Source organism: Melanostigma gelatinosum (assembly GCF_949748355.1).
Source record: "Melanostigma gelatinosum genome assembly, contig: SUPER_1_unloc_2, whole genome shotgun sequence".
Lineage (NCBI taxonomy): Eukaryota > Metazoa > Chordata > Actinopteri > Perciformes > Zoarcidae > Melanostigma > Melanostigma gelatinosum.
Genome location: NW_027635329.1, coordinates 685,152 through 705,260, shown reverse-complemented (window position 1 = coordinate 705,260; position 20,109 = coordinate 685,152). Strand labels below are relative to the sequence as shown.

The 20,109-nt window shown below is 45.3% G+C and overlaps 1 protein-coding gene across 4 annotated transcripts in view; it reads right to left on the bottom strand.

Annotated features, from left to right (window-relative positions):
* The window catches only part of LOC306786463 (NEDD4-like E3 ubiquitin-protein ligase WWP2), a 71,207-nt gene that overhangs the window by 2,671 nt on the left and 48,427 nt on the right, over window positions 1-20,109 (bottom strand). For 2 of the 4 annotated variants that reach the window (XM_079297411.1, XM_079297413.1), the window contains 12 exons: window positions 20,018-20,072; window positions 18,001-18,082; window positions 16,213-16,341; window positions 14,270-14,348; window positions 13,351-13,422; window positions 12,210-12,298; window positions 9,825-9,984; window positions 2,317-2,450; window positions 1,423-1,563; window positions 1,190-1,310; window positions 445-549; window positions 251-347 (listed from right to left, as the gene is read on the bottom strand). In XM_079297411.1, coding sequence (XP_079153537.1) covers window positions 251-347; window positions 445-549; window positions 1,190-1,310; window positions 1,423-1,563; window positions 2,317-2,450; window positions 9,825-9,984; window positions 12,210-12,298; window positions 13,351-13,422; window positions 14,270-14,348; window positions 16,213-16,341; window positions 18,001-18,082; window positions 20,018-20,072 — 1,264 coding nt within the window. The remainder of the gene's footprint in view (window positions 1-250; window positions 348-444; window positions 550-1,189; window positions 1,311-1,422; window positions 1,564-2,316; window positions 2,451-9,824; window positions 9,985-12,209; window positions 12,299-13,350; window positions 13,423-14,269; window positions 14,349-16,212; window positions 16,342-18,000; window positions 18,083-20,017; window positions 20,073-20,109) is intronic. The other 2 variants (XM_079297412.1, XM_079297414.1) reach the window with 2 other exon arrangements.

The following is a 20,109-nucleotide window of genomic DNA, read 5'->3' as shown; positions in this document are numbered from 1 at the left end:
GCATGACTGGGATACAGTCAGTGAAGTAAAAAATCTACCGGAGGTGACTGACACGGACTTTATTTACGGCAGCTCAACATCGATTTGTAAAAAAAACCAGAAAGTGAAAGGACTGGAGGCGTAATTTCAGTTAGAGAGGAGAAACTGAGCAACAGAGTATGGCACCACGATGGAATTGCTGCTGTGGGGGAAAAAACCTATCCAATGCAAAAATAGAATCTCAACAAATACAAAAAACAAAACGATGTACCTATGAGCTCAGTGAAGCCTCCGACAGGCAGCCGACAGGTTCCCGTTACAAACTGAAGCAGACGGATTCTCTTCTCGTTGTCCATCTCTTTCACCACCTGCAGGAACACGACTTTGTCATTCACTGGACAGTATGTGTGTGAGTGTGTGTGTGTGTTAAGATCAAGGGCCCCTGTAGCCACATTGTGTCCGTACCTGCCAGAACCAGTGGATCTGCTTGCTGTTCTTGGTGTAATGTCTATAGATGGTGTTCTTCTGCCAGTCGGCCATGTCGATCTCCTGCATCCCACACAGCATCAGCTGAAACAGACCAAAGTCATGTCCTTTAGTACGTTTGTCTGACTCAGTGGGCAGAGGACAACGAGGCACAAGACAGTGTTGACACTCTACGTCTCTACTCCGGGATTATTTCATTCCCAGTTTGTGCTGGGACAGGCCTCAGCGGCAAAGGACTGTTCATCAATCAGGAAGAATAACAATCCACAAACTAAACCGACGTGACTGACAAAAAATAGGCAGGAACAGATGTTCAGTGCAGCTAGTATAAATTACTGTTAACCCACAACCCAGACTTATAACTGACATATGTAGAATGAAGTTATTTTGAGATCACAAATTTTAATCTTCCCTTTGGTTGCTTTTCCTGACTGAAGCGTTGGTCACACAATGCGTTCAAGGACCGTCGGAAAGTTGAAAAACTGAAAATGTCTGTTTTTACAGCGTCTGGCTATGATAAATGGTTTGTTTAAGAAAACATGACTCTGAATTAGTCTCAGAGCAGCTTTGAGTTTGTGCACCTTGCTAACATTTAACCATTTAACGACTCGGCCGACTTTCGTGTCTTTCAGAGGTGTTTAAGACCAATGAAACCAGTAAAACAAGGAAACAAAGCTGCCCAACTGGCTTCTCCCACCCTTCAGCCCTCCTCGTTGCTCCTCACCTCCAGCTCCTTCTCGTCAAAGTAGCGGAGCCACTCCAGAGGAACCACTTCGTTGAAGCCGTCCAGGAAGGCTTTGGTCTGCTCCTCCACGCCGCGGGTGAACCTCCAGTCCGTCAGCAGGCTGAGGAGAAGGAACAGCGGCAGGTCTTTATGTTTGGGTCTCCACCGCTGACATCGGGTTCTCTAAATACCTTTTGTCGACATTCAGGCTTTTGCTGCTCGTGTTAACTCACCTGATGTACTCCTCCTTGTTCTCCTCGGTGACCAGCTCGTTCTCGCCGTCGTCCTTCAGCTGGTGGGTGGAAACCTTCCCGAGGATCTCCATGTCCTGTGCAAAGTACAGCTCCACGCCGCACTCCTCCAGATTGTTCTCTCTGAACACACACACACACACACACACACACACACACACACACACACACACACACACACACACACACACACACACACACACACACACACACACACACACACACACACACACACACACACACACACACACACCTTTTAAATGCTACTCTGACTGTTTAACTTCTCCCGGAATGAAAAGCTAAACCTCACCTGTTTTCAAAGTTTATTGATCCTTAAAAAACTGATTTTCAGAAAGATTCCATTTCAAGCTATTTTTACTGTCAATTTTATATTTGTAATAAATAGTCTGCCATTTTTTTGGTTTTGTTTTCACCTTGTGAGTCTGTGTGGTCGTGGAGACAACCTGCTGTGGCAAGAACTACCAAAGAGGAGGATCTGTTTATCGGTCTGTGGACAGATTTTGTCACCTCAACAGCATCACGACTGTGTAAGATGCAGTCACGTAACTTTTGAGCTGTGTAGTTGAGCTTACGATGGGTGTGGTCCGTGCAAGGTTGCTAGAAGCAGAGGGGGCAAATCTACGTTTTCGACCGGTTCTGGTGTCGCAGCTCGTGTGATCTCGTCGCAGCTCGTGTGATCTCATCGCATCTCTGTAATTGACTGATTTCACAACGGTCCACACACCTGGGTAGTTCTTGTCCGGTTCTTTCTTTCAGTTACAAAAACAAAAGCAAGAAACGAGGCCTGAAAAAAACCCTAATTTCTACTCTTTCAAGCACAAAATAACAATAACACACCCAGCCTGCAGTACTTACTTGACCCACATGATGGAGTTATAGAACTCGGGGTCTATGGACTCCAGGTCTTTGAGCGTAGGTTTCTTGTCCAGCATTCGCTTGTAGAACGGCAGCGTGAAGCCAGTGTCGATGAACTTCCCATGGTACAAAGCCTGCAAGGGAGGATTTCTTACATTAGAAACCACGAAAAGGAACTCAGAAATGTATACATAAGGTGTGTAGGTTCACTGAACTTCATGGATCGAAGAAAGTAGAAGAGTCCTGTAATTTTGTGACATTGTTGGATGGTTTGTGACATATGGTTCAAATTTTGTCATAAAATATGATGAATCACCGGAGATTGTTTCGTGCCCATTCAAGTGTTGGAACTGTTTTAACAGCCAGTAACCTTTACAGGAAATATGAATGGGGCTTTTCTTTGCGTGTGTGGAAGTGTGTAAATGAGACGAACAGACAGGAGTATGGAGTCTCTGAGATTTACTTCCAAACAAAATCAAACGCATACAGGTACAGGTGTGTTCCTATGTACCCTCTCAGGCTCCGCCCCTTACCACCCAACCAGTGTCCATTCTGAGGTGAGATGCCTCCATCTAGTGTTCACCACACAGGCCCCCCCAGAACCTTCAGAATTGACAGCACGTGCAAAACATTACATTATCCCCGTACAAACCCCCCAAACAACATTACACCCAGTATCAATAGTCTCTCTCAGGAGGTCTGACCCTGCGGCCATAACGGCTATATTTCACAGTCACAGGCAACTCGGCAGGGGCAGGGGTTGGGGCAGGAGGGCGTCCCCGTCGTCGACGGGGACCAGTAGGGGTCCCGACGGACGGGGGGCCTGGGACAGGTGCAGACTTAGGTGGCCGGCCGCGACGTGGGGCTTGAGCCAGTTCCACAGGCTCGTCTGGAACCACATGGGCAGGCTTAAGACGGTCGACCGAAATCAGCTCCTTTTTCCCCCCCCTGTCCACGACAAAACTCTTCGGGCCCGCCTCAAGGACACGGAAAGGCCCGTCGTAGGGAGCCTGCAGTGGAGAACGGTGAGCCTCATGACGGATAAACACATAGCTGGCAGCCATCAGGTCCTTTGGGATGTAGGACTGCGGAAGGCAGTGATGTGTAGGAACCGGGGCCAAAGCACTCGCTGCATCCCGGAAGGTGGACTGGTGAGCTGCAATGGACCAAGGAGTAGAGGAACTCGGGAGGAACTCCCCAGGGACCCTCAGAGGTTGACCGAAAACCAGCTCTGCCGAAGAGGCCTGCAGGTCTTCTTTGGGGGCGGAACGCAGGCCCAACATCACCCATGGCAGACGGTCGATCCAATTGCTGTCTGTGAGAGAGGCCCGGAGAGCAGCCTTCATGGAGCGATGGAAACGTTCACACATTCCGTTGGCCTTCGGGTTATATGCCGTGGTGCGGTGGAGTTTCACACCCAGTCTCTCTGCCACTGCATTCCACAGCTCAGAGGTGAACTGAGAACCCCGGTCAGAAGTCAGGTCTAATGGGGTGCCAAAGCGGGTCACCCAAGCAGAGATGAACGCCCGAGCCACTTCTGCAGCCATTGTGGATGACAGAGGAACAACCTCCGGCCACCTGGTGGTCCTGTCCACCATAGTGAGGAGGTGAGTGAAACCCTGAGACGGGGGAAGTGGGCCCACCAGGTCCACGTGGACATGGTCAAACCGCCTCTCCGGAATGAGAAACGGCTCCAGGGGGGCCTTAGTGTGACGGTGTATCTTGGCCCGCTGACACGCCACACAGGAGGCTGCCCATTGCCTAATGTCCTTTCTTAGGCCTGGCCAGACGAACTTGGCCCCCACCAGCTTCACCGACGCCCTCACCCCCGGGTGTGAAAGGCCATGCATGGTGTCGAACACCCGTCGTCGCCAGTCAGTCGGAACCATGGGGCGAGGCCGGCCCGTGGAAACGTCGCAGAGGAGCATGGCGCCGCTGTCCTGAAACGCCACATCCTCCAGTCGCAGTCCCGTCACAGCTGTCCTGAAAGCCTGAAGGTCCATGTCCGTGAGCTGGTCAGCGGCCATGGCTGCATAATCAATGCCCAGGTGCACAGGGCTGACCTGTGCCCGGGAGAGGCAGTCCGCCACCTGGTTGTATTTACCAGCCACGTGTTGAATGTCCGTAGTGTACTCCGATATGGCGGAAAGTTGGCGCTGTTGACGCCCCGACCACGGCTCTGTGATCTTGGCCATGGCAAAAGTCAGGGGCTTGTGATCAACGAACACTGTGAACCCCCGGCCCTCCAGCAGGAACCTGAAATGACGTATGGCGAGGAAGAGGGCCAGGAGCTCCCTGTCAAACGTGCTATACTTCCTCTCGTTGTCCCGCAACTTCTTGCTGAAAAAGGCCAGGGGCTGCCAGGCGCCAGCCACCCACTGCTCACACACCGCCCCGACTGCATAATCGGAGGCATCCGTTGTGAGAGCTATAGGAGCAGCCGGCGATGGGTGTGCCAGCATGGCAGCGTTGGCCAGAGCCACCTTGGAGTTCTCGAATGCCCGGACCCGCTCCGGGGACCAGTCCACGTCCTCGCTGTCTTTCTTCCCCTTTAACGCCTCGTACAGGGGACTCATCAGGTGAGCCGCATGGGGTAGAAAACGATTGTAAAAGTTCACCATTCCTAGATACTCCTGGAGAGGCTTAGCGGTGAGGGGGCGGGGGAAAACAACAATAGCCTCCACCTTGGCGGGTAGAGGAACAGCCCCCTGGGGGGAGACACGATGTCCCAGGAAATCCATTGCCGGCAGGCCAAACTGACATTTGGCCGGGTTCACAATTAATCCATGCTCGTTGAGCCGCTCGAATAATTGCTGGAGATGTCTCCGATGCTCCTCTGCCGATGTGCTGGCTACGAGGATGTCATCCAGATAAACGAACAAAAACGACATACCCCGCAGAACGGAATCCATAAGCCGCTGAAAAGTCTGTGCTGCCCCTTTAAGGCCAAATGGCATCCGCAGGAATTCAAACAGCCCAAACGGGGTGATAACGGCGGTCTTGGGAATATCGAGTGGGTGGACCGGCACCTGGTGGTAGCCCCGCACCAAATCTATTTTAGAATAGATAGTGGCTCCCGCCAGGTGGACAGAAAAATCCTGGATGTGTGGAACCGGGTACCGGTCAGGCGTGGTAATATTATTTAAGCGCCGGAAATCACCACACGGGCGCCACTTACCGTCCGCCTTGGGGACCATGTGGAGAGGAGATGCCCAGGGACTATTAGAACGGCGCACAATGCCAAGCCGCTCCATTGTGGAGAACTCCTCCTTGGCTATTGCCAGTTTAACAGCGTCCAGGCGGCGTGCTCGTGCAAAAACTGGCGGCCCAACAGTTGTGATGTAGTGTTCCACACCATGCTTGGCGACAGCGGCAGAGAAGGCGGGGACAGTCAGGGCAGGGAAATCAGAGAGGAGACGCTGGTACGCATCCCCGGTGGCAAGCATATTGGCCAGGGCAGGCGGCCCTGGACCCCCCAGTGTGCACGGATATGTGTCAAAGGACACAGAGTCAATCAGCCGACGATTCGCAACGTCCACTAACAGTCTGTGGGCACACAGAAAATCCGCGCCCAGTATAGGCACCGACACTGAAGCAATAATAAATTCCCACTCAAACTGATGTCCATTGAAACACACCTTGACATACCTGGTGCAAAATGTACGAATGGAAGTCCCATTAGCCGCATCCAGCGGTGGTCCATGTGCATTTCCCAAAGCGTCCACGGCCGATGCAGGTAGGATGCTCCTCTGTGCCCCCGAATCCACCAGCAGACGCCGACCAGAAGACGTGTCCTCAATAAACAGCAGCTCATTGATGACGCCAGCGCTCATAGCCGCTAACGAGCGCCGGCTCTGGCGTTTCCCTGGTTGCCATAACAACATGGTGGAATACAGCGCTTTGCTTTGGAGCCAAAACGGCGATGATAATAACACAGCCCGCTGTCCTCTCTTTGCGCCTGATCCCTGCGCTCGGACGACCGGCCCGACACAGCAGCCACAGTTTGCTCGGGGTCTGACACCGCAGCCACATATTGACGAGAGGCCAGCAGTATCCTGTCTGCCTCCTCTGCCAGCCCACGGTAATCCTTGGTGCGCACAAACGGCGAGGTGGCCAACGCCGTGCGCACCGGCGTCGGGAGCTGCCGTAGGAACAGTTGGACAAAAAGAAAGGCGGTGTCACCTGAACCGAGCAGTGCCAACATATTCTCCATTAGTTCAGTAGGTTTGCTGTCCCCCAATCCGTTGAGTGACAGCAGGCGATCTGCGCGCTCCTCGTCCGATAGCTGAAACAAGCGCAACAGCTGTGTTTTGAGAGCGTTGTATTTCCCCAATGCCGGTGGATCTCTCAGCAATCCCATCATCCGGCGAGTAGTGGAGGAATCCAACGCCGCCACCACATGATAGTATTTAGTATCCTCCACCCTGATCCCGCGGAGGTGAAACTGCGCCTCAATATGTTGGAACCACGGGGCTGGGTCATGCTGCCAAAACTCGGGCAACTTGACTGTCGCTGCATACACGGCAGGAGCGACAGCAGCTGCGTTACCCTCACTATCTGACATTGTTCAGCTCACGTTAGGGTCACCACTGTGGAAGTGTGTAAATGAGACGAACAGACAGGAGTATGGAGTCTCTGAGATTTACTTCCAAACAAAATCAAACGCATACAGGTACAGGTGTGTTCCTATGTACCCTCTCAGGCTCCGCCCCTTACCACCCAACCAGTGTCCATTCTGAGGTGAGATGCCTCCATCTAGTGTTCACCACACGTGACATAATTCACTCCACACCTGCTTATGACAAAACAATAACTGATAATCCATGTGATTGGTCCAGAGGGGAACTGACATCGTAGCTGCTGCCAGGTGTTATTCTGTTCATTTTATCCTTATTTTCATGGTGATAACTACGAGGAGTCTGCTTCAAACCAAGTTATAATCCTAGTTTTGTGTGTGTGTGTGTGTGTGTGTGTGTGTGTGTGTGTTCAGTGAGCAAACTCAGCCAGATGGAGCTGTTTAATGTTAAAAAACCACAGAGGGATCAGAGCTGTGATGAGCAAAGAACAACACAGATGCCCACTGACTGACTCAGACTGTTCTGCTTTGTCCTACTGTATCCTGACTGACCATGTGTCTGTCTGACAGGCAGCGACACACACACACACACACACACACACACACACACACACACACACACACACACACACACACACACACACACACACACGAAGATTTATAGACAGAGTCAGTGGAAAGTGAGGCACAAAGGTAAAGAAAAGAGAAAGAAAGAGAGGGTTGGTAGAGACCAGCATCTTTATAAGGGAAGTCAGCAGAGTGAGATTTTTCGGACTAAATATAGGCAGCCGCTGGCGGGTGCGGGCTGGGTGTGGCGGTGAGGTCATGGTGTGGGTGAGGGGTGGGCTGGCAGATGGAATGAGGGGTGGGTGTGTCGGTTTTGGGACCTAACGATTTCTGGAGTTGATCCCTCAGAGAGAGAGAGAGAGAGCGCGAGAGTGTAGTACATACTGTACATCAGTGGTTCTCAAACTGTGGGGCGCGGTAGTATTACAGGTGGGGCACAGGGGGAAATGCAGAATTTTTGTATTTCAAAAAAAATAAAAATAAATACATGGCGAAATGCCTGTACTTTCGTGTCAATGTTTACGTTACGCCGTTAACAGGTTAATTTGCGCATGCGCGATGGCCATGATCCTTGGCGACTCACGTGTGTGGCTTAGTGTTCCAAATGAAGAGACATTTGGCGGGAACAGAAAAGTAACCGCAAGCGATGCATCCGAGACGAACAGCAAGCAGCCAAGAAGAACATATGATGACGCCTATCTTGCTCTGGGTTTCACAGTGAACGTGGTAGGAGATGAGGAGAGACCAGTCTGTGTTTTATGTCTGAAAACTAGCTGCAGATAGTATGAAACTTGTTTTGTTTAGTTTTTCACAGGTTGCACTTTATTGTTATCTTGAAAAGATGTTTAGTGCAAAACAGGTTAATTGCAGCCAATTGCAATCAGCTATTCTTTGCCAAATTGTAGTTGTTTTTTGCACAGATATAACTTTATTTGCATTGTTCTAACAAAGTGATTGCACATTTTATTTGTTTTTGTCTGATGGAGCAATCTGGTTTACTTAAAAGTGATTGCAATTTTCTTTATCCTATTATTTGAGAAAGCACAGACGGAGGAGTCACAAAATGTTGTTTCAATAAAAATTCAACATAGACCATTTTGTTACAATTTTTTTGGGGTGGTGGGGCATGAACATTTTTCTTCCTCCAAAGTGGGGCGCGACAGAAAAAGTTTGAGAACCACTGCTGTACATTATATATAGACACAGGAGACCCTGAAGGTTGTGTAAACCTTTGTTGCTAGCAAATAAAGGCAAGCTATCCAGAAAATAAGACCACACATGTGGTAATAATCTTTCAGTCTCAGCTGGTAGTTCTAAGGAAAAAAGATATCTGGTTTCATGGTTTCTACTCCTTAGCTTTGAAACGACCCCGTCGGAGGAGATAATGCTCACAGAATAAGTAATCTCTTCTAAATCCATTGTTAAAAACAATTTTTACCCACTTTCTTTAATGTGATGTTCTCTTTCTATGGCTTTTATTATTATCTTCGCTAGGAGGATCATGCAATCGGTTGCGTGTGTATCTGTGATTGAGTGTGTACCGTTGTGTCTGTCCACGGCTAATCTGGTATTCTGTTGCAGCAAACTGCATACTATTTTGGGTGACCAGTTATGGCTGCATGCTCAAGGACCTCTCGTGTTAGCTTTCTCTTGGTATATTGTCTTGTATATTGTCTTGTCTATGTGTTATGCTAGTAGCGGTTAATGTAGCCTCGAGCTGGTAACCTGCAGCAGAGATGCAGCTTTCAATTAGTCCGTTAAATGCTAATGCTAATCGCTAGGATACACCTAACGTACGCTACCATACCCATATGTTTCTAAACATTTATACTCTATTTAGTCACCATAACAGAACCTTTGCCACACTCTTACCATGACCAATAATAACATTAGTCAGCATGCTAGCTAATTGAAATGGTAATGGCTGTCATGAACAATAATTCAAAAACAGTTCAGTCAGCTAAATATTAAAATAATAAAGACCTTGCGAGGCTGTTTATGTGGTGCTTTTTATGTTCTGTAACTGTAGCATGAAAGCATCGTGGAATGAGCAAGCTAGCTAGCTAACTAGCCAGCCACTAGTCAAATTTAACAACTTCGAGCCCACAGAAAAGAGAGAAAAGGCTTGTGTGGTCCTATAAATGTAATGCTACACTGGTTAAGGGAAATGAGCTGACAGTAAATGTGACTGGGCATGTCTTAGCCCCCCCCCCCCCCCCCGTCACATCCCTACCCATGTTGATACATTTTTCACGCCTCCAGGCATTTATTGAACTTCCAGGGTAGAGGCAGTTCAGCCAAAACCCTGGGAGCAAATCAAATCGCACATATGATTTAAATAACACCACTCCAAAGTGAAGCTCACCATGGCGATGAACCGCCCGATGAAGCGGAAGTATGTGAGGTGGTCGGGGTTGATGGAGGAGGCGGGGTTGATCTGCAGACAGTAGTTGTTCTTGCCGGCGTATTCAAACAAACAGTACATGGGGTTCAGCACCTCGTGGGACAGCAGGAAGAACCATTCCCTGCAGAGCAAGAGGACATTACAGGATATATGAGAGGCTAAGAGATGACAGCAGGGATGTACTATTATTTCTTTCTTTTTATAAATACAAGGCATTATGTTGATGATTTAGAACTATCAATTTGCATCAAAGACTAGTTCAGAGGAGGAAGCGGAGGAGTTCGTTTCATCACTGTGAGCTGAGACAAAAAAACAATCAAAACACATTTTGAGCAGATAACATGGATAAAAGAAGACATCTTATAACAACAATCACAGTATATTTAATCCAAGGACAGAACATGATCAACCAGTAAAGCTTATAGAAAATAATAAAAAAACGTAAATAACAAAAATCACAGTAAAACTCAGTAATTCTACCTCTTCAGAGGAATGACGCATTGTATGTCGGAAAATGGCAGTAAATCAATTATAGCTTAAGTACACCTGATTTTAGGATGAGTGGGATGAATCTCATTTGTAGATAAAGACCAGAAGATACTGAATCTGTAAGTTTAAGGCAGGTCTAACTTGAAGAGCAACATTAGTGAGCTTGGTTTTTTTTTGAACACCACGAAAGATTATTTTCTCCATCACTTAATGTGGAGTTTGACATTTTTCCTCATTACTGTTGGGTATCTAATAAAGTACTTTGAAATAACCACTTTCTAAATCAGGTTTTTTTCCAGGACATTTTCAGTGATGATGTCTTTGTATGACACACAGGGATTTCCGCAAACACTGATATGTTTCTCTATCTGGAAGTGCGATTTAAAAGACACGCAGTCTATGGAAGTTAAAACCTCTCTATGGAATCATCTTTTAAATGCTTAGAAATTATGACAAATTGGTCGTAGAATAAGATAATAATAAAAACAACCACAGTAATAGCCAGCACTGACTTTACATTTGAAGAGTTTTGTCCACTTGAGTTGTAAACTGAATGAGCTACCATGTGACTTTGGGGTGTCACAGCGTTTCCACAACATTACTAAAACACTGTAGTCCATAAACTACCATTTGACCGTTAAAAAAGTGGACAGAGTAAAGCAGACAGCGTCAACACTGAGCCGTAACTGAGTCAAATTAAATGTGATGCGTTTCGTTTCATTTAAAACCAGATTTGACATTACTTTAAATATAATTTTATAAAAAAGGTTTCTAAATCCTGGATTCAATTAAATTCTGAAGGGAAAAAAATTCTGGTATAAATCAAATTCTGAATGAATGAATCCTGAATTCAAATAAATCTGGAACTACAATTAGGCAAATTGTGTAAGTCCACAGCTTCAGAATGAATATTTTAGATGGATAGATACCATTTATTCAACTCTCACAAAAAGGGAATACGCTAAATGTATAATTAGAATTTAAATGACAATCCTAATCTAGGCTATTTCTTATGGTAATCTTTCGTAGACCAGGTGTCAAAAAGGAGAATTTTATCAGTAGATAGTGGTATAAATTTGAATACATTAACAAATTTGACACATAAATGATATGGAGACAACACATATAACATGGAAGATAAATACAACAGAATCAAATAGACACAAGGAGACTGTGGGAGGATGCATGTTAGACAGAATGAGGGCCCACTAGCACCACCACCACTACCACCATTAGCTGCAGCACCAGCACCTAGCGCTCCCAGGGGCCCCTGCACTCCCCCCTCGGGGTCTATGGGAGGGGGATGTGGACTGACGGACGAATGGACGCAGACACCTCACAACATCCCGTCCGTGGTTCTACCCTGTGGTAGAACAGCATGATGTCACCTACCATAGGGTAAAACCACTGACGTGACACCGGAGACAGAGACACAATGTAAAAAACAAACAGGAAATAAATTGACGAGAACACCGGCAACACAAAAACAACAACATATAAAGAGAGGAGGACCTGGAACACAGCGGGGGTGGGGGATACAGTATATGTGAAGCGTTGCTGGCATTTTTGGAAGCCAGCAATCTCAACAACTTCAGCCCATTATGCCCATTGCCTCTGTATGATCTCTTAAAATAGTCTCAATCCACCCTGGAACTGACGGTTAACAGATTAAACGCTGGTTCCATTGGAGGAGGAAGCTGATGCAGAGATGGAGAAGAGGCAGGGACAGGAAGAATGCACCATCACCAACATTAAAAACCAATGGGATAAATGTAGCACCAACCGCATGCTTAATGACGGAATAAAAAGACGAGGAGAAGAAGAAGGAAGGCGTGTTTGTTTTGCTGTTGCTCTCACCTGGCGATGCCGCCGTAGTCCAGCCCCTCCTCTCCTCTCATTATGATGTAGAGTCTGCGGCGAAGGTCGTACGGCTTCACATTCATGATCTGACGACAGGACAGAATATATTATTTGAGAAATAATTTTAACAGGCAACATCTGAGAATGATAGAAAACTGGAGACAAGAATAAATGTTTATTTTCACCTGTAATTTCCCTTTCTGCAAAAATGATTTAGTGATATTGTGCAAAGTTTGAAATGAATGCTGTGTGTCAGATGCACTAATGTATGTATGGAATCATCTGAGCCTGGTTTACAGATACTTTTGTCCAAAGGTGGCCAAACTGCGACCACTAGATGTCAACTAAATTTAGTGGAATTATCTCAATATCAATTATCTAATATATGTCAAACAATGTTTTATCATTTCCGTCTGTTCTGTTTGTTACATATTATATAAGTATTAGACAGATTTACAGCTTACATTTGCATCGTAATCGTTTAAGTGGGCGTTTTGCCATGAACAGAAACCAATATTTGGCCATTTCTGTCAGTTCTAACTTTACATTTTGACACATAACATCGTAATATTTTAAAAGGGCACTTAGGGCACTTTATTGGTTTAAAAGTATTGAATGAATCTTAAAAGCAGCAGACACAGAAAAACCTTTTTGTAATATGTGGTCACACCATTGAACTGTAATGTCAAACGTTGGTTGTAATGTGTAGTTTTTTGATAGAAAATACATTTTCTATGGCACATGTGATTTTCTTGGTTGAAAACTAAACATTGACTATTGTTTGGCCCGTGACTCCTTATATTGTTCTCTATATGACGCACAATCAAAACAGTCTGGCCGCCCATGTCAGGCTATAATAAGATATAAATCGATGAAATATTTTGGAGCAACATTGGATACAGATGAAAAATGGAAATAAGTCTGGTGAAATAAAATAACTGCAAACCAAGTTCAGATACCAGAATAAGCCAATGACGTGTTTTTGTCAAATCGCTTTATACTTTTTCTGTAAACATGTTGCACAGTATGTATATCATGTCTTTAGTTACAAGGTGAAATGTTGCAAACTAAACACAAGGTGACAGGAATATAGTTGTATTTGAGTGTAGATCAGGTCTGCGTTCGGTTCGTCTCTGACCTGCTGAAACGAGTCCTCAAACAGCGTCTGTCTGGACACGGAGATCTTGACGTGGCTGGGCAGGGCGTTGGACTGGATGGAGACAAAATACAAACCATGTATCAAGTTAGAAAGAGAACTCCAGATGGGGAAAAATCGAATCTTGAACAGGTTGGATTCGGTAAGACCTTCTGAAAACTCAACTGCTGGTGACCACAAATCTAACTTTCACTTTTGACCCTGAGAACACTTTTCTAAAGCTGCATTTCCACCTCGAAGTTCCTGATAATTTAAAGTTACGGGACTACTTTTTAAAAGGAACTAAAAGGTTCCTTCAGCCCCTTGTTCTCTGTGTTTCCATGATATCTAACAGTAAATCATCTGCTGAGTGTCTGATGGCTATTTCTTTTTTAGAATGTATCTGCCGTGAAACGATCAGAAAATAACTTTTTTCTCTCGACGTTATTTTTGAAATGAGTGTGGAAGCCTAACTTTACCTTTAATGTTATCAAACAAAGAGAAATGCTCTCTCATCATAAATCGATACAGGATCACCTCCTTGTTTTAGGAGTGTTTTTATATAATTTTATAGTTTTTATAGTTTTATAATGTCTTCTGTACTGAAACGGATTCCCCAGGGAAACGGAATATCCGAACGGTGTACAGTCACAAGAAGGATTTAAATTAAATCCTTTGCATTTGATTGGACCGCTAAAAAGTAGGCAGGTTTAGGATTTAGCTCGCTACAGAGACTGTGGCTCCACAACAGATTGATTTATGGACGTCATGATATTATTGGTTGAATTAGGTTGGTGCTAGCTTACACACATCATATTTAGTTTTACAGGAAGATATTGACTTTTTGTAATTCTGTTGAGGATATATAACATGTGCGGGGGATGTGATCTAAAAGCGTTATAATCTTGACTTCAACACTTACATGGCACAGGAAACGGAACTGGTGGTACTTCCACCTGAAGCTGCGGTCGTAAGCACCGGGTGAACCGCCCTGCCGTGAACTGCGCACACACACACACACACACACACACACACACACAGAGAGAAAGGGAAGGGATTCTGTCATTTTTCACAGTCAAAGTGAAATCCATTGAGAATCTTGATTGAATAATTCCAGAGTTAATAATCCAAAACAAACTAACGGACAGCCTTGGTGTTGTATGTTGTCAACTCTTTATTGGTCAGCTGATCAACAGAAACGCGTTGGTCTCCTTTAAAGCTCTGAACCCCAAAAAACGGCCAGAGGATTTGAAAAACATGTTTTCTCTTTATAAAATTCAGCAAAATGACACCGTTTATCATAGCCTGAAGCTGTAAAAACAGACATCGGTGGATTATCACATTTCTGATGGTCCTTGAACACATTATGTGCGACTCAAAACTGTGTTATTTTATCCAAACCATTTACCATCTCTCATTTACAATGTTGCCCAGAATAAACCATTTGCTCGAACCAGATCCTGAAAAAATGATTAGATTCTGCGCTCTTCAGCGTAACTGTGGAGCCATGATTGACTCTGCTGAGACCAACAGTCATATCTGAGAAACCTCGCCTGATCTGCAGGCTGCTGAACAGAGAGCAGAGAGGAGAGGTTGTGAGGAGAGTTTATACAAATGTGAATAGTGCAATGTATATAGCATGTGGGCAAAATGTTTGGTATATAGATTCCATTGTTTTCAAATGAATGTAAAATAATTGATCTAAATTATAAACGGCATAATAACTGTGTTGTACTGCACAAAAGACATGTTTTAGTTCTGTGCCATTTACGTACAGGCCGCAGTAAGCAAAATGTGACGAGAGTAAAAAACAAACAAAAAACACCCTGAAACTGCTCCGGGTTCAGTGTAATTAAGAATCCATTATGTTCCAGGTTTGCGGGCCAGAAACTCAATGTGAATATCAAGTTCACACCGGCCCTTCTGTTCTCAGGCACGGCTCGGTGTGTCTGGGTCTCAAACACAGAGGTGAGTCTGGGCCTGCAGCTGTGTTAGTATAAGCGCCATCAACCCACTGCACGCTCACACTCTCTCTCTCACACACACACACACACACACACACACACACACACACACACACACACACACACACACACACACACACACACACACACACACACACACACACACACACACACACACACACACACACACACACTATGTGCCTTGTCAGCACCAGAGAGGCTGAGACCCGGAGAGAGAGAGTTCGAGAGATAATGGGAGGAGAGTGAGAGAGGGAGATGGTGAAGAAGAAGAAGGAGGCCTCTAATGCGTCTGGCTTTTGTGCTCTCCGAGCTGCCGGGTTCGTCTCGGTTTGAGGTTAGGAAATGGAGACCGTGGCGGCGGAGCGCTGTAGGATCCGGAGTAAGAACAGTGAAGCCCTCCGTAACCACATATACATTTAGATATCAGCATGGAAAACAGCTTGCAGATGCACGCACACACATGCACACCACAAGCTAATACACACTGAAAAGACAAGTGCGTGCACACACATGCCAATGCAGTCTGCAGTGGATCTGCACATTCTCCGGGGAAGAGGTGTGTGTGGGTGTGTGTGTGAGAAATATTTAGAATTAGAAATGAAAGGTAATGGATAAAACATGCAATGAAGATATAAATTAAAAATATGATTAAGATACAGTTTTGACCTTTCTTCATGATCTTTTAAAGTTTTCACACCATGACTGTTTAAGTAGATATTTGCAATGTCAGACCGAGGCAAAATCATTGTGCAATAATTTGAATAAGAAGTTGATTTCAAGTGTTTTTGAATGACAGAGATCACTTCCTCAGACCATCTTAGCCTCTGCCTGTGACACACTAGAAGCAGGTTTCGGGAGGAAGGGCTGAGAGAATATTTACCCTGACTCAAACCCGGGTCGGGGGTCTTTAAAGGTGGTGGTGAGCGAGTTGTGGTCCACAAAATATCGGACTCCCTCGGCGGTGTACTTCATCTCCCAGCCCGGGGGCAGGGGGTGCTCCTTGATCATCCTGCAACAGGGAGAGGGGGGCAGTGAGCACGGTCCCAGCCCAAAAGAAGGGGGCCCCGTCTTGGGGATGAAACTGACACACCTCCCCGCCACCCTGTGGATCTGAAGACCGACACAAACCCCTGCTGCTTCCAACTGCTAAAGACTAGTGACTCTGAGCAATATTAAGGGACTGTTCAACCCAAAATCAAAACTACATATTTTTCCTCTCACCTGTAGAGCTACTTATCACTCTAGATTGTTTTGATGTCAGTTTTGGAGATATTGTGCCTTTTCTCTAATATAATGGGACTGTACGACACTCTTGTGGAGCTCAAAGCGCCCCAAAAATACCATTTTGAAAAACACAACAGCACCGTCTTTTTTTTGTTTTATGTAGGAACTATTTTCTTTCACCCATAGTTCCTTCATGAAACTGCTCACCATATTGGAGAGAAGGCAGGTGCCTCTGAAACCGATATCTCTAAAACTACTCAACTCAAACGAAAACTATCTAGATTGATAAATAGCTCTACAGGTAAAGAGAAACCTACACACCGGTAGTTTTGATTTGGGCGTAAACTGTCCCTTTAATGTGGCCATCAATAACTCGTTCCACCCAGGCCGCAGTTTGTGCCTCTCATGTATTACGTTTGAATCACAGAGCTAACACTCAAGTTTGTCAGAAAAATAAATAGCTAGCGACCTTCAATATAAAAAATGAAATACCTCCTTAAAAACTCTTCCTATCATCTGGACAAAATCTTTTTTTTAAATGACAAAAAACAAAACAAGAACATCGAAAGGTCATTTAACAATACGCAATGCTGTTCTGCAGGTATAACAAAATCCTCAAAAAACAAAAGACGAAATAAAAAAACGTGTTTTCTATCGAAGTAGCCAGTAAAGTATTTTCATGAACGTCAATATAGTGAACTGCTAACAAAAAGTTAACATTTAGTTTCACAACATTTAAATTAGGCAAGGACATTTCTAATTTATTTTTTTGCCAATTCAGATGGTGGGAAGACTTCTTGTTGATTGTAGAACTACCGTCAGTGCAGCAGTCAGCGTGAGTGGCTACATTTAGCTGTGTGACCTGAATGTAACGCTACCAGATGAGAGGCACAAACCACATCTCCAGCTCGCCCGCATGATGTCATAGAGAAGATGATGCCCTGCACCTTCTAAAAACCCGGCCATAAAAAAAGACTGGAGATTCTAATCGGTAACGTGTCAATTTGGACTTCCCCCGAACGGTCGGAGGCTCAGTTAGAGTGAGGGAGGTGAGAGGAAAACAGTTCAGCTCAGGAAGTGTTTCAATGTCAAAGGAAATAGAGGGGGGGATGCCAGAAAAAAATGATCAAATGGACCGCAGATAGATCGTCAGCCAAGTTCTTCCTCTAATGCTGTTTCTCAGCAATTTGTAAAATAAGTTTGCTCCTGTAAACTCACAAATTTGAAAATTTCCACTGACAATGTGCCAGTCTATTCTGGAAATCTTTGAACTCCATCATATTCCAGGACAACCCCTGGTCAGTGAGAAACAACTCCCTCTGTCCTTTTACCAAACTCTGTGTTAAACCGTCTTCAGTAGCAGCAAACACCCAAAGCGACACACCACCTAACGAGCAGGCAAACACATGCACAGACACACACACACACACTCAAAGAGTCTCACCCTTGGGTCCGAGGATCGTCCCACTGCGTCGTCCGCGTGTTGTGGTTGACGAAGTAGATTCTGCCATTGTCCTGACGCTTCTCTGTGAACACAAACAGAAAAACAACGGCGCGCTGAAGAACAAGCGAGTTCGAAGTGAGAGTGTGATGAGATGACGATATCACGATTTATCCCGGCCAAAATAATCCCGATAATGTCCCGATAGTCACCAAAATGGCACTAAAACAAACTGGAGTCACTTCACCTTATATTTTGTAAAGAAACGAATAGTTGTATTGCGTCACACAGGACACAAATCTTTGTTTCGTGAAAAACAATCTTATATAAGGTAAGTTTTTTTTCTCTTCTCTGCTATGATGGCAACTAGACAGCTTTTTCAAGTGTTTCACATGAGGATATTCATAATAATCCCGATAATTTACACAATCAAGTTATTGTGTTTATTTTTTAATTGTGATCTGTGAGTAAAAAAAACTAATCTGAGAGGATTCTGAAATATTCCACAACAGATACTCAGGAGATCAACAACTGGGTTCACTCTCTGTCAGTTGGGATGGAGAAGAAGAAAAAAATCTCACCACCACGATAGAAAATCTGCGAGTCTGTGTAATATTTCACCAAGGCTTGATTCAAATACCTCACCGGGGTAAACCAAAGTGTGCGTGTGTGTGGCTTTAAGGTGGCAGTGGGGGTGTCTGAAAGTCAGAGTGACCACATTGTTTGGAGCAAATATTAAACATGGAGCCAAGGTTTCAAAAAGTAAGAAATAGTTTCGACCAAAGAACCTTAAAAACAGAATAACAATCTATCAAAGTGTGTGTGTGTGTGTGTGTGTGTGTGTGTGTGTGTGTGTGTGTGTGTGTGTGTGTGTGTGTGTGTGTGTGTGTGTGTGTGTGTGTGTGTGTGTGCATGTGCAACTGGTCTCATGAGAGAGGAGCCGGTGGCCCATCCTCCTCCCTCCATCGCCCCCAACATCTTTTTTTCATTAACAGGAGTGTGTGGAGGGCCCAGAAACAGTAGTGCTCACATTGCAACTCTCACTCGCTTTTCTCCCCGACCACCCTGCCCCCCTTCTCTTTTAGTTTCTTTCATTCGCTGCTCTCTCTTGCGCTTCTATTCCATCTCTCTTTTTCAATCTTAAGCCTTTAGAAAAAAGAAAGAAAAAAAAAGCGAGGGAAGCAACCGCAGATGAAAAAAAAAAGCCAAAAAAACGAGCGCCCCAGAGAAGCGAATCAGAGCCAGCGATATAATTGAGGTTTTTCGTCTAAGAGGTAGTACCGCAACATGCTGAAAAGGCATCATGGGCAGAGAGTAAGCTTTTTTTTTCTTTTCTTGGAGTGAACGTGATGGAAGTGGGTGAAAACGTCGGGGGGGGGATCTGCCAGCGGTGTTCCTGTATGAATGAATGTGTGATTAAATGCGGATCAGACTGCATTAATCATTAGAGAAAATATATGTCCGCCAACGAGTAACAGTCAATAATATTGCCTCTGTAATTTGTGGATGAATTGTTATAACGTGAGCAAGATAACAAGAGAAAATTTAAAATCAGGAGCAGAGTCATCAATCAGTTAACAGCTGATCTGCTCACTGGGGACAACAAGGAAGAAGCTCAAGCAAATAGTCAAATACACAGAACCAGCATTGTTTCTGGTGCATCAAGGTTTAAAATCATCAAACGTGCTCAGAGTTCTGTGGAGAAGAGAAAACGCTGCAAACCTCGTCTGCAGAAATGCAAAGTGCAGTTTGAATAAGTTAAACTGACTGAATGGAGATTGCTCTGCTGTTGACTGCTGGCAAGATTTGTCAAAAAAAGCCCCCAAAAAAAACTCAGCTCAGACATGAGAATCCATTCGCGACTGATCAGATACGCCTCCGACAGCCAGACACCTCCGGCAGGTACAGAGGGGCTTTCAGAACTGAACTAGATTCGGAGAGAAGACGTCTCGTAAACGGCTCAGCACCCCTCACTGAGAGGGACTTTGTCTCTGCGAGGAGAGTGTTTCGGCAAACTTACCCCATCCAGGAGGCAGTGCGCCCAGAGGGTCATTTTCCACCGGAGCTCCGGACGGCTGAGGGAGAAACAGAGAGAAACAAAACAACTCCGGT